Source organism: Pseudophryne corroboree, chromosome 1, assembly GCF_028390025.1.
Source record: "Pseudophryne corroboree isolate aPseCor3 chromosome 1, aPseCor3.hap2, whole genome shotgun sequence".
NCBI classification, from domain to species: Eukaryota; Metazoa; Chordata; class Amphibia; order Anura; family Myobatrachidae; genus Pseudophryne; species Pseudophryne corroboree.
In genome coordinates, this window is record NC_086444.1 from 971,819,908 (window position 1) to 971,847,375 (window position 27,468).

The following is a 27,468-nucleotide window of genomic DNA, read 5'->3' on the forward strand; positions in this document are numbered from 1 at the left end:
GCCTAATCCTAACCTCTCCTTCCACAGCCTAACCCTAACCCTCCCCTCCCGCTGCCAAACCCTAACCCTCCCCTTCCGCAGCCTAATCCTAACCTCTCCTCCCGCAGCCTAACCCTCCCCTCCAAAAGCCTAACCCTAACCCTCCCCTTCCGCAGCCTAATCCTAACCTCTCCTCCCACAGCCTAACCCTCCCCTCCTACAGCCTAACCCTAACCCTCCCCTTCCGCAGCCTAATCCTAACCTCTCCTCGCACAGCCTAACCCTCCCCTCCCACAGCCTAACCCTAACCCTCCTCTTCCGCAGCCTAATCCTAACCTCTCCTCCCGCAGCCCTAACTCTAACCTTCCCCTGATACTTGGGATGTCAGCTGTAGGGATGCCTGCATCAGTATTCTGACTGGTGTCAGGATTTTGGTGCTGATCTTGTGTACGCCAGCATCCTAAGCGTGAGGATGCTAGCTACATTCAATCATTAACAGTAGGCCATGCAGTTTAGGGACAAACGTATTGCAGACTCACTGAATACTCTTACAGGATATTGCTATTGAGAAAAACTATTCAAGGGCATTTCACTCCGTACTGAGAAGTATATTTTACCTCAAGTGGGAATTAAAATCTAGTGCAAATGAATAATTCAAACATGATCCTCTGGCAGCTCATGTACAAAACATCAATGTCTGCCTTTAAGTATATTCTATATTGTATGACAGATGAATTAAATAGCTACACAGAAAGGGTTTTGGCACTGTACTGTAGGTGCCTGATTTCAGAGACTCATGCAAGTTTTACCAGCAAAATGGAGAAGAGAAATTCTGTACTAGTAAATCCATAAAATAACCTCATAATATAAAAATACTAGGTACTGTATATATATATATATATATATATATATCACTATTACAGTACATGCAAGTTCATGGAAAAGGACATTCATAAACATACAGTATGTGGATAATGGCACATAGTACTGCTGTACAAGTATACAGTTGTAATGCACAATATATAATATTTATATTTAAAACTGCTCATTGGTGAAGAAAAATAAAATGTGTGATTGTTTTACAATTACTGCTTGGGCAGCTGCAAAGAAATGTTAGTACAATTACTGTTGAATGTTGATGAAATAATTCAGGACCTCCATTAATGAATTTCATAGGTACTGAATGGGACACAATGCTTATAGAAGACAACTTACCATAAGCCAAGGTTTGATGGCATAGAACCTGGACACAAATCCCAGCTTACTAAAAAAGTCCCAGGTTGCTGTAAACTGTTAATCGAAACATGCATAGAACAATGCTTCTCTTAATCAGTTTGCTCCATTCTACAGTGGTGTAATTAAGCACAAGTGTTTTTCACTGCACTTCTGCTAAGGTAAGCAGAAAACTTACAGCGCAAATACATTATCAAGCAGACACAGCTGTAATAAATAAATAAAGAGCCGCTGAAAAATAATTAAGTATTTCAAACACAATATGGGGCAATTTTGATAAATAACTCCAATATAATAAATTATACTTGTACATAAACCAGCCTTTTAAACATGGCTTTTCCCTGTGGTATTACGTCACAAACATTTTTCTAATGATTATTACTGCATTTCAAGAAATCTCAATGTCCCATTTAATTTTGCCCTTAGTGCTTTACCATGTTTTCTTTACTTTGTAGCAACGCTAATGTCACCAGTAGTTCCTCTTAAAGAACATTTATACATTCTTTATGAAGTTGCATTTGTTTTGTGATATACTGTAAGCGCTACCTAGCATTACACGCAGGTAGGCTCTGTGCAAGAGTTCTGACAGTTGTCAAGGGGGCCATTAATCTCTTTGACTTGTAACTGTTTCTTATTGGCTTGATAAGCTACAGAGACTTCAGGGTGAATAGAATCCATCCTCTGTTCGCATTTAAAAGCAGTAAGAAAAGCTGTTCTGTAATTGTTGTTCATCCACCCATAAAGGATTGGGTTGGCAAATGTGGAACACATAGCAACCACATGAAATATTGTATAAATGAGTTTATATTCGTTCAGGTCCAAAACTTTGCTATCAATGTCACTTGCAAGCTGAAAAGCATGGAAAGGCAGCCAGCTTACGGCAAACACCACCACTACAGCTACCAACATCTTTGTCGTCTTTCGTCTCCTTTGGTGATAGTGATCGTTTCCTCCACCGGGACTCACATGGTTTTTCAGTTTGGTCCATATTCTTACATAAGCATATGATATTATGGCTAGAGGTAAAATATATTGAATCAACAACATTGATATGCTGTAAATGGTGCTGTAATTAAGATGTCCTCCTGGCCAAGTTTCTGAACACACTTGAATTTGAAAATCTGGTGATATGACAATAAGTGAGTATTCCTTGAAGATTGCCAATGGGCTAGCAAGTACAGCACTACAAACCCATGTAATGCCTATAATCATAAAGCAGATTTTTGTGGAAATTTTGCTCTCCAGGTGGTATACAATGCATCGATGTCTGTCAAGGGCAATTACCATAAGTGTAACAGTGGATACATGAACTGCAAGACCTTGAGCATAGGTCACCAAATGGCACAATACTGTTCCAAACTTCCACTCATCCAGTAGAGTGTAAACCAATGTAAATGGGAGACACAGTGTGTTCACCATCAAGTCAGACACGGCCAGATTCACGATGAAATAGTTTGTGACAGTGCGCATAGTTTTAAACTTGATGACAACATAAATTACAAGGCTATTGCCAATGACCCCCAGAAGAATGATGGAACTGTAAGCCAAGATAAGAATCACCTGGACACCTATTAGCTTTGTAATGTCAATCAGCTCTGGCTTGGGTGCCATCTCATTATAAGGTGTAGTTAGGCCAGGAACATACAGCCATGTTTCCATTTCCATTTTAATATCCTTCGTACTATTTTCTTCTTTCCCTGATGTAATCATTCCAATTTTCATTGTGCAATTTTCTTCACTGCATAAATGGAAAGTCCTTTAAAAACATAAATGGTATAATTACAATTAGGTTAAAAGTCACGTTTAAAATGCATTTTCTTCAGTTAAGAATGTAGAATGGAGATTTTAATCCCTGATCACATTATTGACAACTAGATAATTAAAATTCTCAAAACATATTGCATGAAAGAGAAGTCATGACTGGAACAAAGGGTATAATTAATCTTAGACATCAATAGTTTTAAAATATCTCCGTGCACTGAAAGCACACCACACAGGAAGCTGTGCATTTATAACACAGGACTATAATTTCCTATAGAGTCTATAAATATTTGCTCAAAGTCAGGTTAGAATGCAGAGGATTAGAGACTGCGGAGATCAGAGAGGCACGCTGGACAGCTGAGACCAGATAAACGTCTATATAATTATATTGACATCATATATGAGCATGAATGGAACCCAGTGTAAAATGTATTCGTCAATGCTTTGTATTGATGAATTATGAAATGTATCTTAATGCGCAATCGCACATTTGCTTACAGTGAGGTTAGTTATGTAATTTAGGTGATTAGATTCCAAATGAAACATATTTCTTCTTATAGGAACAATTCAAACTCCATAAACAATAATGAAACATCTTGAAGTAACTTACACTGAGTCCCTAGCGACTTCAGACATCATGTTTCCCAGTGATATTCTCTTGTGTTCTCTCATACCACAGCCCCCTGCATATCTGGTAATGGAGCTTACTAGGAAAAGCATAAGAGGAAGATGGCTGATGGAAACAGACAGTATAAACAAGGTGCAATAACTTACACAAAGGTGCAAAAAACTTACTTAAACAATGAGTAATCACAGAACATTAACATAGAAATATGAAACATGATGAACTTGATGTGGAATAGAGAAAATGAATGAAATGTTGCATGGGCAATAGCAGGATTTCTAGATGGGGCTTTCCTAATGCAATCCACAATCTCCCACTCTGCAGAACACTGGAGCAAGTGCAGGAGTCTGGAAGAGCAACAGAAGAACCTTGTACAGACAAGAGATGTGCGCTGGCCCAAATCTTCGGTTTTTGGGTTCTTGTTTTGTATCTGTATCTCCTTCATGTTTTTGATCTGTATTTGTTTTGCCTCTAATGGGCCCTACACACCTGGCCGCCAATATGGGGAGGAGGTGACGGGGAGAGAGAAGTTTCTTCACTCCCCCGTCACCCGACCCCATAGCCCTGCATGCTAATATGGACTAGATTGTCCATATTGGCATGCATATATAAGCGACCCGACACCAATGATGAATGAGCGTGGGGCTATGCATCGTTCATCATTGGTGCATACACACTGAAAGATATGCACGTTATCCTGTTCATTAATGAATGAGATCGTTCATGTCTTTCAGTGTTATCGCGTAGTGTGTAGGGCCTATTACTCCCTTTGGAGTTTTGGATCTGTATTTGTTTTGGATCTGTATTTAAACAATAAATAAATCATAAAACAGCTAAAATCACAGAATGTGGGCCTGTTGTTATTCCTACAGTATTATTAACCTCAATAACATTCATTTTACTCATGTCCAGTCAATTTTGACCACCCCACAGCTCATCCAGTTTAGGGCAAAAGGTTGCACCGAGGTGCCTGGGTGACTAAGCTCAGCAACAGCAGTGGGCGGCACAAACGTGGCACTTAAACTTCCAACATGGCACATCTAGGAAACAGAATGGCACTGCAGTGGCAGACAGAATGGCAGTTTAATAAACTATACAAATGTTTGTCGTCTACACAAGAACATAGTCAGTAATGCTCCAAACAGCACATAATGCAAAGAAAAGAGATGTAAGATGGAATTGTCCTTGGGCCCTTCCACCCATCCGTATGTTATATATATTAAACAAGACATGCACAGTTTAACAAACCAATCATTTCAGCGACAGGGACTGTCACTTGTGTCTGAAATGATTGGTTTCTTTGGGCCCCAACAAAATAGTTTTTTTAGAAGGACTACTGTACTTAAGATCAGTAATGACTCTGAGGATGTTGATGATGTGTAAATGACATTATAATCTTGTACAATAAAGTCCATGTCTTCGCCAAAAATGACATAACTTGGAGGAAGTGCCTAGATGGTTAACGTTCCTACCTCTACTAACTTTGGCCTCTCAAATGGAGCAGATGCTTTCACAAATATTGTCAGGATTGGAGAAAAATAATCCCACACCCAAGAGGTGGCTTTTTTGGTCTTCTACTCAAGCATCTCAATGGCTTTCTTTTTATCACGGTTAACAACTGCAGCCACTGGTGGCTGACTTACACAAACAACATCATCAACAACACACTCAGTGTCATATAGTTGTAGTACACACATATCCCCTTATCCTATTTCACTTCCACACACGAATCCTCAATTTCTATAATGTCCTCCTCAGCATCACCATCTTTACTTGTCTACTCCCCTCATGTGCAAATGGTGCAGAAATGGTGGAAGGAGGTGAAAGAGGATTCTCTATGAGGACAGTGAGAAAAATGTTAGACTCACACATAGCTGACGTGAACACCCCTAAATGTTCCTCAACATTTAGGGGTGTTCACGTCAGCTACGTGTGAGTATGACATTTTTCTCACTGTCCTCATAGAAAAGCCTCTTTCACCGCCTTCCACCATGGATAATTCTGATTCTGAATGCACAGTTTGCCTTACTGCCTCTGCAGCTAACTATACTTTTGATGTGTTTTTCTTTATCACTGTAAAATTAAATTGTTTCTTTGATTTTACATGCTCTGACTTAAGATCTCTATGCACCTGGCTATCGGCCGTAGTAGATGATGCTGACAGACTTGTATCATATTGACTGGTGGCAGCACCTGCACCATTAGTATGTGCTTCCTGCTCTCCTCTCAATTGTTTGTCCTCCAGATCTATCCACAAACACGAATGCAGTGAGGTGCAGCACACACCACAATTTGTATAAAAAGTGTACCACCTTCAGTGTCGCACAATATGTGTATGAGTCAGAAATTGTAATCAACCACTGCGGTTTAATTTCACCAACAGTGTTGCAAAAATGTTTATGAGTACAAAATAATAATCAAACACTGCAGTTTAATTTCACCAATAGTGGCGCACAGTATATGCATAAATCAGAAATAGTAATCGGACACTGCGGTTGACCTTCACCAATAGTGTTGCACAATATATGTATGAGTACAAAATAATAATATACTGCAGTCTGACCGGCAGTGTCACAGTATTTATGAAAATAAAATAAAAGTCGTATAGTACAGTGGGGAACAGCACAAACAAAACAAAAAATATTTTGTTTTTATAATTATATTTTTAGGCTTTTTATTATTTACATTTTACACTGGGGCAGAGCCCCTGGATAGACGGACATATCACCCCTTTCAGATACAGCAGACAGAGCATCCCTGGACTGATACAGCAGACAGAGCACCCCTGGACTGATACAGCAGACAGAGAACCCCTGACTGATACAGCAGACAGGGCACCCCTGGACTGATACAGCAGACAGAGCACCCCTGGACTAATACAGCAGACAGGGTATCCTTGGAGTGATACAGCAGACAGGGCACTCCTAGACTGATACAGCAGACAAGAGCATCCCGCCAGGACTGATACAGCAGACTTAGCACCCCTGGACTGATACAGAAGACAGGGCACCCCTGGACTGATGCAGCAGACAGAGCACCCCTGGACTAATACAGCAGACAGGGTATCCTTGGAGTGATACAGCAGACAGGGCACTCCTAGACTGATACAGCAGACAAGAGCATCCCGCCGGGACTGATACAGCAGACTTAGCACCCCTGGACTGACACAGCAGACAGGGCACCCCTGGACTGATACAGCAGACAGAGCACCCCTGGACTGATACAGCAGACAGAGCACCATGCTTCACTGTAGGGATGGTATTGGCCTGGTGATGAGGGGTGCTTGGTTTCCTCCAAACATGACGCCTGGCATTCACGCCAAAGAGTTTTGTCTCATCAGACCAGAGAATTTTGTTTCTCACGGTCTGAGAGTCCTTCAGATGCATTTTGGCTTCTTTGTCACCTCCCTGACTAGGGCCCTTCTCCCCCAACCACTCAGTTTAGATGGCCGGCCAGCTCTAGGAAGAGTCCTTGTGGTTCAGAACTTCTTCCATTTATGGATGATGGAGGCCACTGTGCTCATTGGGACCTTCAAAGCAGCAGATATTTTTCTGTACCCTTCCCCAGATTTGTGCATTGAGAAAATCCTATCTCGCAAGTCTACAGACAATTCCTTTGACTTCATGCTTGGTTTGTGCTCAGACATGCACTGTCTAGTATGGGACCTTATAAAGACAGGTGTGTGCCTTTCCAAATCATGTCCAATCAACTGAATTTATCACAGGTGGACTCCAATTAAGCTGTAGGAACATCTCAAGGATGATTAGTGGAAACAGAATGAACCTGAGCTCAATTTTGAGCTTCATGGCAAAGGCTGTGAATACTTATGTACATGTGATTTCTTAGTTTTTTATTTTTAATAAATTTGCAAAAATCTCAAAAAAAAAATTTTCACATTGTCATTATGGGGTATTGTGTGTAGAATTTTGAAGGGAAAAAAATGAATTTATTCCATTTTGGAACAAGGCTGTAACATAACAAAATGTGGAAAAAGTGAAGTGCTGTAAATACTTTCCGGATGCACTGTATATTTATATGTATACATATACATATAGGGTATTCTGCACCCCCCATCCCCATCATGTCTCCATTTTTAAAATAACTTCCCACTCACCCCATTGGCTCAGAGCTGGCCCTAACCAATATGATGCCCTAGGCAAGATTTTGGCTGGTGCCCCCTAGCACCGCCGCTAGTTTGGCCTCTGACCCTGTGTACCCAGCACCATCACCCCTCACCTATAGCAGTCCTCATTTTGGTGTTCCTACCCCCTATACTTTAAATAGGAACAGTGCGCACATTCTGCGCACAGCCCAAAAAGGGGTGTGTTCTTGCTGCAAAGGGGCATGGCCACACAATAGTACCCCAATTCAAACTACGCCACATAGTAGTGCAACTTTATTCACATTTTATCATGCGATAGGGTCTCAAATTCACGTTACATCACACAGTAGAACCACTTTACCTTATATACGTTACTCTTCACAGTAGTGCCCCTTATTCACATTACACCACACCATATTGCTCTTTTTTCACATTAGACCACACTGTAGTGCGCTTTCTATACATTACGCCACACAATAGAGCATTTTATACACATAATGCCACACATTAGTAATGCATTTATACACATAATACCACACAGTAATGCCCCTTACACATATGACACACATTATAAACATAATGCACCTTACATATTATGTCAACCTTTATTAATGTCCTTATACACATAATCAGCCAGATGTACTAAGCTTGAAAAGTGATAAATATCACTGTGATAAAGCACCAGCCAATCGGCTCCTAACTGTCATTTTTCAAACACAGCCTGTGACATGGCAGTTAGGAGCCGATTGGCTGGTGCTTTATCACAGTGATATTTATCACTTTTCAAGCTTAGTACATCTGGCCCAATGTCCCTTACACATATGCTGCACATTATTAATACCCTTATACACATAATGACACACATAGTACCCCTTACACATATGCCGCACATTATTAATGCATTTATACACATGACTCACATGATGCCCCTTACACATATGCCGAACACTACTGCACAACCAACCCACCCGCACACAGCACTCACATGGCCGCTAACACTGTGACATCTGCCTCTGCTTGGATACAGATGTGTCCTCATACATCTTGCCTCAATATGCCATGCAGCAGGAGATGCCTGGCGTGAGTCTGCTGCCAGCTCTGCTAACATTGGGCGCCTCTTTTTGATGAAAATGCATCTTATTTGGATTACTATGTGGCTAGGATGCACAGGCAGTTTCTGCTGATTAAAATTATATGTGGCATGCCTATATTCTATATATTTCATATTAAATGCTATGTTACAGTGATTTTCAGGAATACACGTTAACATCGCATTGTGTATGCAGATACAGCCATAGCCACACACAGAATATATGCATGCCACATATCATTTGAATCAGCAGAAGCAGCTTGTGCCCCTAGGCATATCAAATGCACTAGGCATTTGCATAGTTTGCCTATGACTAGGGCCGGCTCTGCATTGGCTCATTGTCAATAGTCCTCCCAGTGATCTTAAATTCTAAAAAAAAAAATATTATTATTTTACCCAACCCCCTCCAGCATAATTTCCATATTTACCTTTATTACCCCTCCTCCACTGGTTATAGTTCCCCCGTGAGGGTTACCCCCCACCCCTATTGGCATATACTCTCCCATGGGAGAGCACAGTAGAGCGTGTGTCAGGGGGGACTGATGATCACCCCCCCCCTGCTGCAGCTTATTTCTGCACACACATGAGGTAAATGTATTCTGCAGCAGGACAATGACCTCAAACACACAGCCAATGCAAGAACTATCTTTAGCATAAATAAGAACAAGGAGTCCTGGAAGTGATGATATGGTCACCACAGAGCCCCTCCCTGCCGAGTTCCTTCAAAAACTGTATGCAAGTGTACCTAGAAGAATTGATGCTGTTTTAAAGGCAAAGGGTGGTAACACCAAATATTGTTTTGATTTAGATTTCTCTTCTGTTCATTCACTTTGCATTTTGTTAATTGTTAATAATAAAATATTAACACTTATATTTTTGAAAGCATTCTTACTTTGCAGCATTTTTTCCACACCTGCCTAAAACTTTAGCACAGTAGTGCTAAATATGAGGTACAATGAGCAGTCATAGTATACATTCAAAAATGAATTAAAATGTATTGCAGATAATAGAATTTTTCATTCTAATCTGTTATATTTGTTTAATCTACAAATCATTGTCTCCTAGCATTCTACTACACAACACGAGTTTGTATTTAACCCTATTTTGTTTAGGTCTACAGTATAAAATAAGTTTCACTTGCTCAGAAAGTTTAAATGCAAACCTACAGTATTAAGATATACTATGACTTTTCTTTTTATACAAATACAATGTCCAGGTCACTGTGACCCAATAAGAAAAACTTTAAGTTTATTGTCATCTATAGCAGTCAAACAGTGCATTGTATTTTTAAATCCTTAACAGAATTATAAATTACATACCTACTTCAAGTAATTGCTATATGGTACTTACTGTATTCACATTCTTAACAGTTGAGTCCAGTGAGTAAACAAATCTACAAGTTTTAATAGAGCTTGCTTATTTTTAATGCTGTAAAATGAATCACTCTGTACCTTATTACGTTTGCGTTTATGCAGTTGTGCACTAGCAGCATCACAGAGTAAAGTTTATTAACAACTGTGCTAGATACGCATATATGTTAGATACATGTGGGTATACTTTAGGATTTCTTTGAAGCTATACATAAATTATTAAATATTTTGTTCATTTTCATGTTTCCAACTTTTTTGTCTGTAAAGAATAGAGCCAAATATTGGCCACAGTGCCGTTTCCAGGCAAGCTGTGCGATCGCACGGGGCGCCGTTCCCATGGCAACTGCATGGCAACTGCATGTTATAGTATTCCGTCTAGAATACTATTGAAAATGTCCCTCCCAAAATGGATGCCACCTCACAGAAGACACTGTGTGGGTCATAATATGGTGTCAGTGGTATTACTGTGGTGGCTACCATGGCTTAATATGGTGCAAGGGGCATAATATGGTGTGAGGGACGCTATGTCGGTGAAAAGTAGACTTTTCTTGCAAAACCACACCCATTGCATAAAGTGGATGGATATAAAGTACCAACCATCCAGCTCAAAACTGTTATTTTATGAACACAACCTGTAACATTGCAGTTAGGAGCTGATTGGCTGTACATTTGGCTCCATATCGATTCCCTGTCCCGATTCTGGTGGGGCAGTCACTGTTTGAGTGCTTTGTCCTGCAGTCATGGATGGAACTGCATTGTCCCAATGTGCCCAGGAGTTGGGAATTATGTCCCCTTCACACAGTTATTGCACATATTTGTCAATAGTGTGTGCAGCATTGTAAAGGTGAATGTGAAAGACAGGAGGGGATAAGTGGCAGTCTACCACTTTCAGTACTAGAAATACTGTATACCCAGAAGTGTGGCCAATTCCACCCCACTTGTCTCAACTCAGACTACCAATATGTTGGAAGGTATGCTGTTACTGTGAAATGTTTGTTTCTTTGTGTTGCTGTTCATTTGTGGCACCTTCTGAATAAAATGTAACAATATTGCCGCATGTGAGGTTTTTAAGTGGTCAGCATAACCATCATAGAAACATAGGCCAAAATTTACTAATATTTGTGTTTTAGCCGTTTTTAAGGGTGTTTGAACTCGAATGGTATCGGGTGCATTTTACTGCAACTTTTTGAATCCTGATACGGTCAGTTACTAAGCTGCCGAGTTTTCCACATTCGTTTTTTCCGATGTTGATGTGATTCGTAATGTCAGGCAGTGTTTTACGGGAGTGATGAGTAAAACACTGCCTGACAAAACACAAGGAATCCCGTCCGAATCTGTGAGATCCGTGCAGGGCTTCATTGTGCACCTTTTACAAAAAAAAAAAAGAATTTACTCACCAGTAATTCTATTTCTCGTAGTCCGTAGTGGATGCTGGGTACTCAGTAAGGACCATGGGGAATAGACGGGCTCCGCAGGAGACTGGGCACTCTAAAAGAAAGATTAGTTACTATCTGGTGTGCACTGGCTCCTCCCTCTATGCCCCTCCTCCAGACCTCAGTTAGGGAAACTGTGCCCGGAAGAGCTGACACTACAAGGAAAGGATTTGGAATCCAGGGTAAGACTTATACCAGCCACACCAATCACACCGTACAACTTGTGATAACTATACCCAGTTAACAGTATGAACAACAAATGAGCCTCACTGAACAGATGGCTCATAACAAAACCCTTTAGTTAAGCAATAACTATATACACGTATTGCAGAGAGTCCGCACTTGGGACGGGCTCCCAGCATCCACTACGGACTACGAGAAATAGAATTACCGGTGAGTAAATTCTTATTTTCTCTGACGTCCTAGTGGATGCTGGGTACTCCGTAAGGACCATGGGGAATATACCAAAGCTCCCAAACGGGCGGGAGAGTGCGGATGACTCTGCAGCACCGCATGAGCAAACTCAAGGTCCTCCTCAGCCAGGGTATCAAACTTGTAGAATTTTGCAAACGTGTTTGACCCCAACCAGGTAGCAGCTCGGCAAAGTTGTAATGCCGAGACCCCTTGGGCAGCCGCCCAAGAAGAGCCCCCTTCCTCGTGGAATGGGCTTTTACTGATTTAGGATGCAGCAGTCCAGCCGCAGAATGTGCAAGTTGAATCGTGCTACAGATCCAGCGAGCAATAGTCTGCTTAGAAGCAGGAGCACCCAGCTTGTTGGGTGCATGCAGGATAACAGCGAGTCAGTATTTCTGGCTCTAGCCGTCCTGGAAACATAGATTTTCAGGGCCCGGACTACATCCAGCAACTTGGAGGCCTCCAAGTCCCGAGTAGCCGCAGGCACCACAATAGGTTGGTTCAAATGAAACGCTGATACCACCTTAGGGAGAAATTGGGGACGAATCCTCAATCCTGCCCTGTCCCTATGGAAGATCAGATAAGGGCTTTCACATGACAAAGCCGCCAATTCTGACACACGCCTAGCCGAAGCCAAGGCCAAATATATATATATGACCACCTTCCAGGTGAGATACTTCAACTCCACGTTCTGAAGTGGCTCAAAACAATGTGATTTTAGGAAATCCAACACTACGTTGAGATCCCAAGGTGCCACTGGAGACACCAAAGGGGGCTGAATATGCAGCACTCCCTGAACAACGTCTGAACTTCAGGCAGCGTCTTTCCTAGCCTTTAACAGCGTAGGAATCCCTTCATCTGGAATGCCCTTTTCCGTTAGGATCCGGCGTTCAACCGCCAAGCCTTCAAACGCAGCCGCGGTAAGACTTGGAACAGACAGGGCCCCTGCAGTAACAGGTCCTGTCTGAGAGACAGAGGCCATGGGTCCTCCGAGATCATTTCTTGTAGTTCTGGGTACCAAGTTCTTCATGGCCAATCCGGAACTACGAGTATAGTTCTTACTCCTCTTTTACTTACTATCCTCCGTACCTTGGGTATGAGAGGAAGAGGAGGGAACACATCAACCGACTGGTACACCCACGGTGTCACTAGTGCGTCCACAGCTATCGCCTGAGGGTCTCTTGACCTGGCGCAATACTTTTTTAGCTTTTTGTTGAGGCGGGACGCCATCATGTCCACCTGTGGCCGTTCCCAACGGTGCACAATCTGCGTGAAGACTGCTGGATGAAGTCCCCACTCTCCCGAGTGGAGGTCGTGCCTGCTGAGGAAGTCTGCTTCCTAGTTTTCCACACCCGGAATGAACACTGCTGACAGTGTTAGCACGTGATACTCCGCCCATCGGAGAATCCTTGAGGCTTCTGCCAACGCCATCCTGCTTCTTGTGCCGCCTTGTCGGTTTACATGGGCGACAGCCGTGATGTTGTCTGACTGAATCAGCACCGGCTGGTTTTGAAGCAGGGGTTCTGCTTGCCTTAGGGCATTGTAAATGGCCCTTAGGTCCAGAATATTTATGTGTAGGGAAGTCTCCTGACTCGACCATTGTCCTTGGAAATTTCTTCCCTGAGTGACTGCTCCCCAACCTCGGAGGCTTGCATCCGTGGTCACCAGGACCCAGTCCTGAATGCCGAATCTGCGGCCCTCGAGAAGATGAGCACTCTGCAGCTACCACAGCAGAGACACCCTGGCCCTCGGGGACAGGGTGATCAGCCGATGCATCTGAAGATGCGATCCTCACTTGTCTAACAGGTCCCACTGAAAGTTCCTTGCATGAAACCTGCCGAAGGGAATTGCTTCATAAGAAGCTTCCATCTTTTCCAGGACTCGCGTGCAATGATGCACCGACACCTGTTTTGGTTTTAGGAGGTCTCTGACCAGAGATGACAACTCCTTGGCCTTCTCCTATGGGAGAAACACCTTCTTCTGTTCTGTGTCCAGAAACATGCCCAATATAAGCAGACGTGTCGTAGGAACCAGCTGCGACTTTGGGATATTCAGAATCCAGCCGTGCTGTTGTAGCACTTCCTGAGATAGTGCTACTCCGATCAACGACTGCTCCTTGGACCTCGCCTTTATAAGGAGATCGTCCAAGTACGGGATAATTATAACTCCCTTCTTTCGAAGGAGTATCATCATTTTGGCCATTACCTTGGAACACACCCTCGGTGCCGTGGACAGACCAAACGGCAACGTCTGGAATTGGTAATGGCAGTTCTGTACCACAACCTTGAGGTACTCCTGGTGAGGTGGGTAAATGGGGACATGTAGGTAAGCATCCATGATGTCCAGTGATACCATGTAATCCCCCTCTTCCAGGCTTGCAATAACCGCCCTGAGCGATTCCATTTTGAACTTGAACTTCCTTATATAAGTGTTCAAGGATTTCAAATTTAGAATGGGTCTCACCGAACCGTCTGGTTTCGGTACCACAAACATTGTGGAATAGTAACCCCGTCCCTGTTGAAGGAGGGGAACTTTTATTATCACCTGCTGGAGGTACAGCTTGTGAATTGCCGCCAGTACTACCTCCCTGTCCTGGGGAATAGCCGGCAAGGCTGATTTGAGGTAACGGCGAGGGGGAGACGCCTCGAATTCCAGCTTGTATCCCTGAGATACCACTTGTAGAACCCAGAGATCCACCTGTGAGCGAACCCACTGGTCACTGAAGTTCCAGAGACGCGCCCCCACCAAACCTGGCTCCGTCTGTGGAGCCCCAGCGTCATGCGGTGGACGTAGTAGAAGCAGGGGAGGATTTTTGTTCCTGGGAACTGGCTGTCTGGTGCAGCTTTTTCCCTCTCCCCCTGCCTCTGGGCAGAAAGGAAGCACCTTTGATCCGCTTGCCTTTCTGAGGCCGAAAGGACTGTACCTGATAGTACGGTGCTTTCTTAGGTTGTGAGGGAGCCTGAGGTAAAAATGTTGATTTCCCAGCTGTTGCTGTGAATACGAGGTCCGAGAGACCATCCCCAAACAATTCCTCACCCTTATAAGGCAAAACCTCCATGTGCCTTTTAGAATCAGCATCACCTGTCCACTGCCGGGTCCATAATACCCTCCTGGCAGAAATGGACATTGCATTAATTCTAGAGGCCAGCTGGCAAATATCCCTCTGTGCATCCCTCATATATAAAACGACGTCTTTAATATGCTCTATGGTTAGCAAAATAGTATCCCTGTCGAGGGTATCAATATTATCTGACAGGGTATCAGACCACGCTGCAGCAGCACTACACATCCATGCTGAAGCAATTGCAGGTCTCAGTATAGTACCTGAGTGTGTATATACAGACTTCAGGATAGCCTCCTGCTTTCTATCAGCAGGCTCCTTCAAGGCGGCCGTATCCTGAGACGGCAGTGCCACCTTTTTTGACAAGCGTGTGAGCGCCTTGTCCACCCTAGGAGATATCTCCCAACGTGACCTATCCTCTGGCGGGAAAGGGTACGCCATCAGTAACTTTTTAGAAATTACCAGTTTCTTATCGGGGGAACCCCACGCTTCTTCACACACTTCATTCAACTCATCTGATGGGGGAAAAACCACTGGTTGCTTTTTCTCCCCAAACATAATACCCTTTTTAGTGGTACCTGGGTTAATGTCAGAAATGTGCAACACATTTTTTATTGCCGTAATCATGCAACGGATGCCCCTTGTGGATTGTGTATATGTCTCATCCTTGTCGACACTGGAGTCAGACTCCGTGTCGACATCTGTGTCTGCCATCTGAGGTAGCGGGCGTTTTTGAGCCCCTGATGGCCTTTGAGACGCCTGGGCAGGCACTGGCTGAGAAGCCGGCTGTCCCACAGCTGTTACGTCATCCAGCCTTTTATGTAAGGAGTTGACACTGTCGGTTAATACCTTCCACATATCCATCCACTCTGGTGTCGACCCCGCAGGGGGTGACATCACATTTGTCAGCACCTGCTCCGCCTCCACATAAGCCTCCTCATCAAACATGTCGACACAGCCGTTCCGACACACCGCACACACACACACACACACAGGGAATGCTCTGACTGAGGACAGGACCCCACAAAGTCCTTTGGGGAGACAGAGAGAGAGTATGCCAGCACACACCACAGCGCTATATAAACAGGGATTTACACTACACAAAGTGATTTTCCCTATAGCAGCTATAATACACAGTTTTGCGCCTAAATTTAGTGCCCCCCCTCTCTTTTTTACCCTATTGAGCCTGGAAACTGCAGGGGAGAGCCTGGGGAGCGTCCTTCCAGCGGAGCTGTGAAGAGAGAATGGCGCCAGTGTGCTGAGGGAGATAGCCCCACCCCTTTTTCGGCGGGCTTCTCCCGCTCTTTATATTAATATTATGGCAGGGGATTTTTACACATATATAGTTTATTAGACTATATTATGTGTTTTTTGCCATTTTAAGGTAATCTAATTGCAGCCCAGGGCGCCCCCCCCCCCCCCCCCAGCGCCCTGCACCCATCAGTGACCGGAGTATGTGGTGTGCATGGGGAGCAATGGCGCACAGCTGCAGTACTGTGCGCTACCTTAATGAAGACCGGAGTCTTCAGCCGCCGATTTCCAGGACGTTCTTCTTGCTTCTGGCTCTGCAAGGGGGACGGCGGCGCGGCTCCGGGACCTGACGACCGAGGCTGGGCCTGTGTTCGATCCCTCTGGAGCTAATGGTGTCCAGTAGCCTAGAAGCCCAAGCTAGCTGCAAGCAGGTAGGTTCGCTTCTCTCCCCTAAGTCCCTCATAGCAGTGAGTCTGTTGCCAGCAGATCTCACTGAAAATAAAAAACCTAATAAATACTTTCTTTTCTAGGAGCTCAGGAGAGCCCCTAGTGTGCAACCAGCTCGAGCCGGGCACAGATTCTAACTGAGGTCTGGAGGAGGGGCATAGAGGGAGGAGCCAGTGCACACCAGATAGTACCTAATCTTTCTTTTAGAGTGCCCAGTCTCCTGAGGAGCCCGTCTATTCCCCATGGTCCTTACGGAGTACCCAGCATCCACTAGGACGTCAGAGAAATGAAAGTGTTAAAAATCAAGAAAAAAATTGCGTGGGGGACAAAACGCGTAGGGTTCCCCCGTATTTTTGGAACCAGCACCGGGCTCCACTAGTCAGAGAGATAATGCCACAGCCGGGGGACACTTTTATATAGGTCCCTGCAGCCCTTGCATTAAATCACTAACTAATCACCCCTGGCCGGGGTACCCTGGAGGAGTGGGAACCCCTTAAATCAAGGGGTCCCCCCTCCAGCCACCCAAGGGCCAGGGGTGAAGCCGAGGCTGTCCCCCCCATCCAAGGGCTGCGGATGGGGGGCTGATAGCCTTGTGAAAAAAATAGAATATTGTTTTATGTAGCATTACTACAAGTCCCAGCATGCGGTGGAAAAATGGGCCCGCTGGTACCTGTAGTACTACTACAAAAAAATACCCAAATAAAAACAGAACTCACACACCTTGAAAGTACAACTTTATTACATACATGCACACCTACATTCACACATACTTACCTATGTTCACACGAGGGTCGGTCCACTTCTCCAAGTAGAATCCATGGGTTACCTGAAATTAAAATTATACTCAGAAATTATACTCGGAAACCCGACCACGCACTGCCAGGACCCCCCCTGACTCCTGTCACAGAGAGTCCCTTCAGCCAATCAGTGAGCGCCACGTCGTGGCACTCTCCTGATTGGCTGTGTGCTCCTGTAGTGTCAGTGAGGCTGCACACAGCAGAGATACAATGTTGCGCCTATGCGCTCCATTGTATCCAATGGTGGGAACTTTGCGGTCAGCGGTGAGGTTACTTTCGGTCAACCGCTGACCGCAAAGTTCCCACCATTGGATACAATGGAGCTCATAGACGCAACATTGTATCTCTGCCATGCGCAGCCTGACTGACAGCTCAGGAGCACACAGCCAATCAGGAGAGTGCCACGACGTGGCGCTCCCTGATTGGCTGAAGGGACTCTCTGTGACAGGAGTCACGGGGGGTCCCGGCAGTCGTGGAAAGGGGTCCCATGTGTAAACATGGGACCCCTTTCAGTGCGTGGTTCGGGTTTTTCGGTTTTTTTTTTTGCCAAGTACGTGGATTACAAGCTCAGAAGAGGACAGATCTACACTGGATTTTTGTGAGTATAATTTTATTTTCAGGTAACCCATGGATTCTACTTGGAGAAGTGGACCGACCCTCGTGTGAACATAGGTAAGTATGTGTGAATGTAGGTGTGCATGTATGTAATGAAGTTGTACTTTCAAGGTGTGTGAGTTCTGTTTTTATTTGGGTATTTTTTTGTAGTAGTACTACAGGTACCAGCGGCCCGTTTTTCCACCGCATGCTAGTACTTGTGGTTCTCCAAGTACCAGCTTGCGGGGGAGGCTTGCTGGGACTTGTAGTACTGCTACAAAAAACAATATTCTATTTTTTTCACAAGGCTATCAGCCCCCCATCCGCAGCCCTTGGATGGGGGGGGCAGCCTCGGGCTTCACCCCTGGCCCTTGGGTGGCTGGAGAGGGGGGACTCCTTGATTTAAGGGGTTCCCACTCCTCCAGGGTACCCCAGCCAGGGGTGACTAGTTAGTGATTTAATGCCAGAGCCGCAGGGACCTATATAAAAGTGTCCCCCGGCTGTGGCATTATCTCTCTGACTAGTGGAGCCCGGTGCTGGTTCCAAAAATACGGGGGACCCCTACGCTTTTTGTCCCCCATATTTTTGGCACCAGCACCAGGTGCAGAGCCCGGTGCTGGTTGTTAAAATATGGGGGAACCCCTGTCAATTTCCCCCCCATATTTTTGCAACCAGGACCGGCTCAAGGAGCCCGAGGCTGGTTATGCTTAGGAGGGGGGACCCCACGCAATTTTTTTTCCCAGTTTTTACATTAAACAGACCCTTTCCCATAGATAACCATGCACAGATCTCACTGATCCGTGCATGGTTATCCAAACTCGACTGGAAAAAGCAGGTCTATTTTTTTGCTGCTTTTTTTAACGATTTGCAAAAAAATACACCCGCACTTGAGCACTCAGAGACTAACACCCAAATACGAATGAATAGTGAATACCCATGTTGTAGGAAATAACAGCCGCGTTTGACCGATGGTCTATTCATTCGTATTTCTGAACTTTGTCATTCAAACCATTATGAATAGTCCAAACACTGCCGAGATTCGTGCTTAGTGAATTCCCGTGTTGGGACTTAGAAAAAAAAACACAAATCGGACAAACTCGATTTTTTAGTAAATTTTGGCCATAGAATTTGATGGCAGATAAGAACCATTTGGCCCATCTAGTCTGCCCTTTCAGGGTGTCGATAGGGTTAGGAGTTAGAGTTTGATTAGGAGTTTGGTAGGTAAATGTATTATAGCGGCACGGATCATGCCGCTATAACACTTCCTCCTTCGCCTCGTTACCGAGGCAAAGCAGGAAAGGACATTAACAAGATGTACTAACATCTTGTCTGCCGAAGCTGGGGAGCAAAAGCTCCGCCCTCTGGCGATGTCCCCCTGAGCTCACAGAGCGTGCTGATGCGCTGTGTCTCCCTGCCCATCTGGCTCCTCTGCACATGTGCAGGATCTCACTACTCACGTGAGATCCCCAGCGCAGTCCGCAGCGGGCACCTGCCACAGCCAGGGACATCTCTGTCCCTGCTGTGGTCTATGTACATCGCCACCTGCAGCTGTCGAAATTGACAACTGGAGGTGTCGGAACGGTCAACGAGGATGACTGTTCATACACTGCCCTCACATATCGGCCTGCTATCTTATAGATAGCAGCACCGATATGGACAGGGGTGCATAGCGCCGCTGTCATTGTGCCCGCACCGCAGCTTTCTTACATGGGGTAGAAGTGGTATAGTTATGTGCGCTGATACCGCTTCTCCCCCACGTCGCACCTTCATACATTTACCCCTGTGTTAGAGGTTTGGTTAGGGTATCATTAGGGGGACATGTACTAAGCAGTGATAAAAGTGGAGAAGTGAGCCAGTGGAGAAGTTGCCCTTGAGAACCAATCAGCTGCTCTGTATGCTTTTATAGTATGAGAATTATAAATGTAACGTCTATGCTGATTGGTTGCATGGGCAACTTCTCCACTGGCTCACTTCTCCACTTTTATCACTGCTTAGTACATGTCCCTCTTGGTCTGGGATCGGATAAAGGTTCAGGGTTTGGGTATTAGGGTTAGAATTAATAGTTAGGATATTAGGGTTAATTTAGGGTGATGGGTATCATAATATGCTGACTGCATTAATAGGCCCCATGTGTTACAGTCTGCTCAACATGAGCACTAAATGGTAAAGTGTGTAAGACTGGAAACAGATGTTATTTGACACCTGGGTACAACAGCAGCTTAGAACCTGTGTGCGGCCAGCTTAACTACAATGTTAGTGTAGTACCCCAGAAGCTTGAGAACCACTATTACTAGACAGAACAGCACTGTCAGTTAGAATGCAGCCCTGTCAATCATATAGCGCTGCTGTGAACTTTATGTGACCCCTTCAGCTGAACAGACTCAGAAAGTGCTGGAAGAGTGGGAAGATTCAACTGGAGCTCCAGCAATGGTCAAAGAGGCAAGTGTTGGTCCTCTCAGCTGATTGGGGACTGATGTTGTGGTTGTGGACAGACGTCCAGTGGAGTCCTCATATGCCAGTATACTATGGACCAATCAGCAGGGATTTCCTGATAGAGCAGAGCTACACAGAGGTATAAAAGAAGCAGCTGTGTGTTCCTTTGAGGGTACTTCAGTGAGAGCTGAGAACCAGGCAGAACAGCTGCACAGAATATGGAAGCACAGTGACATGAACAGACCAGAGGGCAGAGCTGAGGAGGACGTTGCCAGAAATGGAGGCAGAGCAGTGCCTGAAGAGTATAGAACCCGGCCAGGAATAGTCGTGAGGTGCTATTATCCTACCCCATGCTATTGATAGAAGCCATAGTCATTTGCTGCAAGTCCTGCTTCCATATATAACCCATCTCTCCGGAAAATACCACTGCTGCCATCCAAGGAAGCCGTGTCTGTAGGAGCGACCCTGCCTGTCAGAGCCCTGACTCCAGCTTCCTAGACAAGAAGATTGCTGAGACCCTATTCTTATCAGTGCTGCTGCCGGACCCCATCCCATACCTGAGAACAGGTCACTGCCCCTGAGTACATTTGATGGTGAGTGAGTTGCGAATGGATTTGCAGCTGACTGCCATTTGCAAAGCTTTTCGCATGGCATACGCAGACTTACACAAATTCACAGAGGAGCGATCAGGTCTGAATTTGGCCCAGTATGAGATGATGTTCTCACCTCCTGAGATTAACAAACCTGCTTCCAATATCTGCTAAATAAGCCGTGAAACTGTTTCTGTTGTCACAAATAAAAGAAAAAGCTAATTGGCATGCTGAAACCTTTTCTTTTTAGGAAGCAATGCAATACCAAAAAGTGTGATCTTCCATAAACTTACCTACCCCCTTTAAAATGTTACTCTGACACTGACGAAGTCTAACATCAATATATGTATGACATTGTTCAAACGCATTGTGTGGGGGTACCAAAAGCCTAAAATTACTGTAAAATGGTTATCCTCAATAAACGGGAGGGTGACATTGGTTTTTCTGATATCCTTTTCTTCAATATGGCAGCACCACTGCTTTTGATTGGCTTCTCATCTGTGAATGTGTTACTAACGGGTCTGGGACTCCAGGTTGACACCAAAAAGGTCAACACACCTTAGGTCGACACCAATTGGTCGACAAACCTTAGGTCGACGTGGACAAAAGGCCGACGTGGACAAAAGGTCGACATGAACATGGTCGACATGGAAGAAGGTCGACATGTGTTTTTTTTATGTTTTTTTGGTGTCGTTTTCTTCGTAGAGTGACTGGGAACCCCAATTAGTTCCCCTGCATTCTCTCGCGCGAGCTTCAGGCAAGGTGCCTCGCTGCACTCGGCATAGATTACTGTTCCCAATCATAGTCCACGTGGATCGTAAAGTATGAAAAAGTAAAAAAAAAGTGAAAAACTCATATCGACCACGCCCATGTCGACCTTGTTCATGTTGGCATTTTGTCCATGTTGACCTTTTGTCCATGTCGATATAAGGTGTGTCGACCAATTGGCGTCAACCTAATATGTGTCAACCTTTTTGCTGTTGACCTGGAGTCCGGATACCGTTACTAACAACCACTAGGAATTGGGAATTTTTCCCATTTTTCCAGGCTGCATTACTTCACTTACCAAAATCACTAATTCCAAAATGGATGATAAATAACTTACTTCTCCATGATATTAACTTGCCGTGGATACACGTTAGTAAAAAATGTACAGGAATTACCAGCATACTAAATAACAAACCACTGGAAAAAAAGATAGTTCACATGTGTAGAAGAGCCACTCTACCTGATTTGCAGGCGGGAGTCATAAAATTCCATAGTAAAAATGGGGCCAATAGTACATAGATTCCCATGACACATGGATTCAGTCTAACATTTTAAAAAATGCGAAAACACTGAGTGGTATTTGCTTAGACAATTGTGAAGGGGTATGGGTCGTTGGGTCAACTCAACTTAGGTTGACAGTCATTAGGTCGACCCCGGAAGGTCGACATGCATCAGATCAACAGGGACAATATGTCGACATGGCCATTAGGTCGACATGTACTAGGTTGACAGGTTAAAAGGTCAACTTTTTTTTACTTTTTTTGGTGTGATGGGGAACCGTAATTAGTGCACCGCTAAGCTCGGCACAGGTTACTGTTCCCAACTGTAGTCCAGGTGGATCGTCAAGTATGAAAAAGTCCAAAAAATTAAGAAAAAAAATGTGAAAAACTCATGTCGACCTTTTGACCTCTCGACCTAGTACATGTCGTCCTAATGACCATGTCGACCTATTGACTATGTCGACCTAATACATGTCGACCTTCAGTGGTCGACCTAATGACTGTCGACCTAAGCTTTGTTGACCTAATGACCGTATCCCTTGTGAAGTAGTCTCTAGGTTGACAATCTCTCCCTCCTGGCCACACCCTCAACATGCACAACTTTGACCTTTTTCCATGTCTACCTTTTGTCCATGTCGATCTATTTCAGGTGTCGACCTAAGGTATGTCGACCAATTGGTGTCAACATTATTGGTGTCGACCTTGAGTCCCAGACCCATGTTTTCCTGCTTGAAAAAAAGCTTAGAAATGTTAGGAGCATTTCCATGAGCATTTCTGAGTATATTTCATCGGATGGGAAAACACTGATTTTATGCATCAATATCTTTTCACAGTTAGTGTGTAACATGCTACATTATTTGCAGCAAATTGAAGCATTTGTTACAAATGAGTATAGGCTTTAAAAACAGCAGAGGGTATCTGTTATATTTTACAGACAGATAAAATGGTGTTCCCAGAGTATAGGTGAAAAGAAATCCACTGATCATTTAATACTTACTGTATTTGTAAACACAAAGCCGATATATGTAAACAAAAAAAATTAAATGTACTCTTGTATAAACACTGACTCAAAAAGCAGGAACAGATGTTTGGAAGTAGTTCATGCAGTGGCTATATCATTTACCTTATTCAAGAATGGTACTGTACTGTATGTACCAGCTAAAGGTGAAGATGCTGTAAGGATCCCCTGTACTAAAGGTAACAAACTCCTGTTTATATCACGGCCATTATACGGCCATTATAAAAAGTGGGTGTCACTCGATATACCGGCGGTCGGTATCCTGGCTCTCACCATACCGGTGCCGGGATCCCGTCCGCCGGTATACCGACAACTACAGATGGTGTAATGGTTAGCTCTTCTCAGTCCTCCAGTCCACACCATCTCTTTGAAACTTTCAACACTCTCCTTCGCCCCCCTCCTCCTCCCCTCCCATCCTCGCTCACTGCCACTGACTTTGCCTCCTTCTTCATCTCCAAAATTGAGGATATACGGCACAACATCTCCTCCCGTCACCCCTCTGCTGCCCCATCATACTTCCCCTCCATCTATCCCACCCTGTCCTCCTTCCATCCCACTATAAGGAAGTCCACTCCCTCATCTTATCCCCCCCCTCAACCTGCCCCCTGGACCCCCTCCCCTCCCATCTTCTCTGCTCCCTCTCCCCCACTGATTGCTCCCATCTTGCTTATCTCTTTAACCTATCGCTCTCTACCGGCATCTTTCCCTCACCATTCAAACCTGCTCTGGTCTCACCTATTCTCAAAAAAAATAACTTCAACCCTTCATCACTCACTAGCTACCGCCCCATCTCTCTTCTCCCATTCGCCTCCAAACTACTTGAATGACTGGTATACAGCCGTCTCACAAGCTACCTCTCTGACAACTCCATCCTTGATCCACTACAATCTGGCTTTCACCCACTCCACTTCACTCCACTGAGACTGCCCTGGTGAAAGTCATCAAAGACCTGCTTTTGGCCAAATCCTGGGGCCACTTCTCTCCGCTCATCCTTCTGGACCTCTCTGCTGCCTTTGACACCGTGGATCATCCTCGCCTCCTCCACACACTCCAAAACGTTGGCCTCTCTAGCACTGTCCTTGACTGGTTTACCTCTTACCTCACTAACCACTCCTTCTATGTGTCTGCCTCCAGCACCACCTCACACCCTTCCATCCTTCCTGTTGATGTCCTTCGGGGTTCTGTCCTAGGACCCCTTCTGTTCTCCCTGTACACCTCTTTCCTGGGTGCTCTCATTAACTCCTTTGGCCTTCAATACCACCTCTGTGCTCATGACACACAACTCTACCTCTCCTCTCCTGATCTGTCCCCCTCTGTCCTCATTCAGGTTTCCAGCTGCCTCTCCGCCATCTTCTCCTGGATGTCTGAGCACTCTCTGAAGCTCAACATGGACAAAACTGAACTCATTATCTTCCCCCCAGCCAGAGCAACACCTCCTACCAATATCTCTATCACTGTTGACAATACCATTATCTTCCCCGTTCCACTGCTTGGGTGTCACTCTTGACTCTTCCCTCTCTTTTGCACCCCACATCCAAGCTCTGGAACAATCCTGTAGTTTCCAGCTACGCAACATTGCTCGCATCAGGCCATTTCTCTCCCAGACTGCAACTAAACTTATCATCCACTCACTGGTCATCTCACGACTCGATTACTGCAATGTTCTCCTCACCGGCCTCCCTTGCTCCCATCTTGCTCCCCTCCAATCTGTCCTCAACTCTGCAGCTAAGCTTATCTTCCTCTCCCGCCGCTCCATATCTGCCACTCCCCTTCGACAAAATCTGCAATGGCTCCCATTCCCCTGCAGAATCCTCTTCAAACTCCTCACCCTCACATACAAGACCATCTCTAATTTCACTGCTCCATACATCTCAAACCTCCTCTCCTTTCATACTCCTTCCCGCCCACTACGGTCGGCCAATGACCGTCGCCTCTCCTCTGCCCTGGTCACTGCTTCCCATGCTTGAGTTCAAGATTTTGCCCGTGCTGCACCCCTTCAGTGGAACACTCTCCCCTGCTCCATTAGACTCTCCCTGACCTTGCAAAGCTTCAAACAGGCACTAAAATCCCACCTATTCATCAAAGCGTATCCTTCCGATACATAACCTAGTCCTGAGGTTGCTCCTCCATCCCCCTGCCTCATGCCTTGAACATCTCTGCTTTGCTTACATGCTGCCATCAGGCTACCTCCTGCTTGCTTGCACCTCATGTCATCTATCTGCCGCCCCTTCCCACTAGATTGTTAGCTCTTCAGAGCAGGGTCCTCTTTCCTCTAGTTGTCAAAGCCATCTTCTCAACACATTTCACTTGCAGCTCTCTCCTACTCAGCGACCATCTTTACCCGCTTTTTCTCCTGCAGGTAAAGCCTCATCTCTATCTATGGCCGCTAGCCCCAAGTAGTACGATGATCACTCCCTCACTTCTTACATCTTAGCTGTATTATATTTTGAGAATTGTGGTGCTCTGCAGAACACTTGTGGCGCTTTAAAAATAAAATGTAATAATAATAATAATAATAGCATTACTGCCTCACAGCACTGAGGTCATGGGTTCGATTCCCACCATGGCCATAACTGTGTGGAGTTTGTATATTCTCCCCGTACTTGCGTGGGTTTCCTCCCGGTCCTCCGGTTTCCTCCCACAATCCAAAAATATACAGGTAGGTTAATTGTCTCCCAAGAAAATTAACCCTAACATGAATGTGACTGCGTTTATATAATATAGGGAATATAGATTGTAAGCTCCAATGGGGCAGGGACTGAAGTGAATGGCCAAATATTCTCTGTAAAGCGCTACGGAATATGTGTGCGCTATATAAATAACTGGTAATAAATAATAAATAAATTATTCTTCCTCTTGGGTTGTCCACGACACCCCTGGAGGGAGAATAATTGCCCACAGCATGGCGAGCGCAGTGAGCCCGCGAGGGGCTCTTTTGCGCTCACCCCGCTGCCGGGATCCCTGCTCCGGTATGCTGGGCGCCGGGATCCCAACAGCCGGCCATTCCTAATACACACAGTAAAAGTAATTATGGTTAGATATTGTAGTTACGAAATGAAAGTAACCAAATAGCATTAATATACAGTACAAGAACATACATTTTCAATGTTTAGTAAAGATGTTCAACATATGTAAGTATATTATGGGAACATTCTTGCATGGGCAGTTGATAGAAACATCATTTAAAAGAGTTTTATGACCTCTTGCCAACTTAATTCATGATTAATTGTAGAATCTTTAGAGAGGTCATCCAATCCAAAATTTACAAAGATTAGACGCCAAATTCTTTTAGTGGTGTTTTCATTGCCAAAAACGTGCCTTAAATAGTATCTAACTACAGTTACACTGACAGTCTAATGAACAATTCTTCATCGAGTTGTTCTGAAAAGATTAGATATGTTTTGTTTATGTTGTGGAAACTGGATTTGTCGTAAGAAAAGTTTGACATTAACATTGAACATTTCAGAATGCTAAGACATAAACACTTTGGTATAACTAACCTTTTTTCAATTGTTCTACCTAATCCTTTTTAATAACCCGCCTATACTGTCGCTTTCTCAGTTATAAAAAGCCTAATTAGATGTTTCAAATGAATGTAAATAAAAATATATAAAAAATCCAAAATGTAAGGGAAATTATACTGTTTGAACAAAATTTATGTTTTCATTTAAATTTTTTTGAATATATCTGTTTTCTCCATTTACACACAATGGGCCTGCTGCTTAGTTGAACATATGCCTGTTTGTTCACATACTCATGTTTTATATAAAGGAAACTAATGGAGCAACACATACTGTAGCTTCCCTTAACCTACATAACAGTGCAAGACACTTCCTGCATCTACACCTCTCCTCCAGGGGTCCGGTATGGAATACCGGCAGTCAGGAGCCCAGCGGTCAGGAGACTGATGCCGGAATCCCGGCGGTGAGCGCAGTGAGCCCCCTCATGGGTTCGCTGCACTCGCCACACTTCGGGCCCGATGGTAAGAAAACTACTACATTC

At 44.6% G+C, this 27,468-nt stretch overlaps 1 protein-coding gene across 2 annotated transcripts in view; it reads right to left on the reverse strand.

Moving 5' to 3' along the window:
* Positions 1-277: 277 nt before the first annotated feature.
* Positions 278-27,468, reverse strand: part of NPY2R (neuropeptide Y receptor Y2) — a 76,205-nt gene continuing 49,014 nt past the window's right edge. Inside the window, exons 2-3 of one of the 2 annotated variants that reach the window (XM_063920501.1) lie at positions 3,584-3,680; positions 278-2,968 (exon numbers count right to left, since the gene is read on the reverse strand). In XM_063920501.1, coding sequence (XP_063776571.1) covers positions 1,765-2,968; positions 3,584-3,645 — 1,266 coding nt within the window. In that variant the 5' untranslated portion in view covers positions 3,646-3,680 and the 3' untranslated portion in view covers positions 278-1,764. The remainder of the gene's footprint in view (positions 2,969-3,583; positions 3,681-27,468) is intronic. The other variant, XM_063920502.1, reaches the window with a different exon arrangement.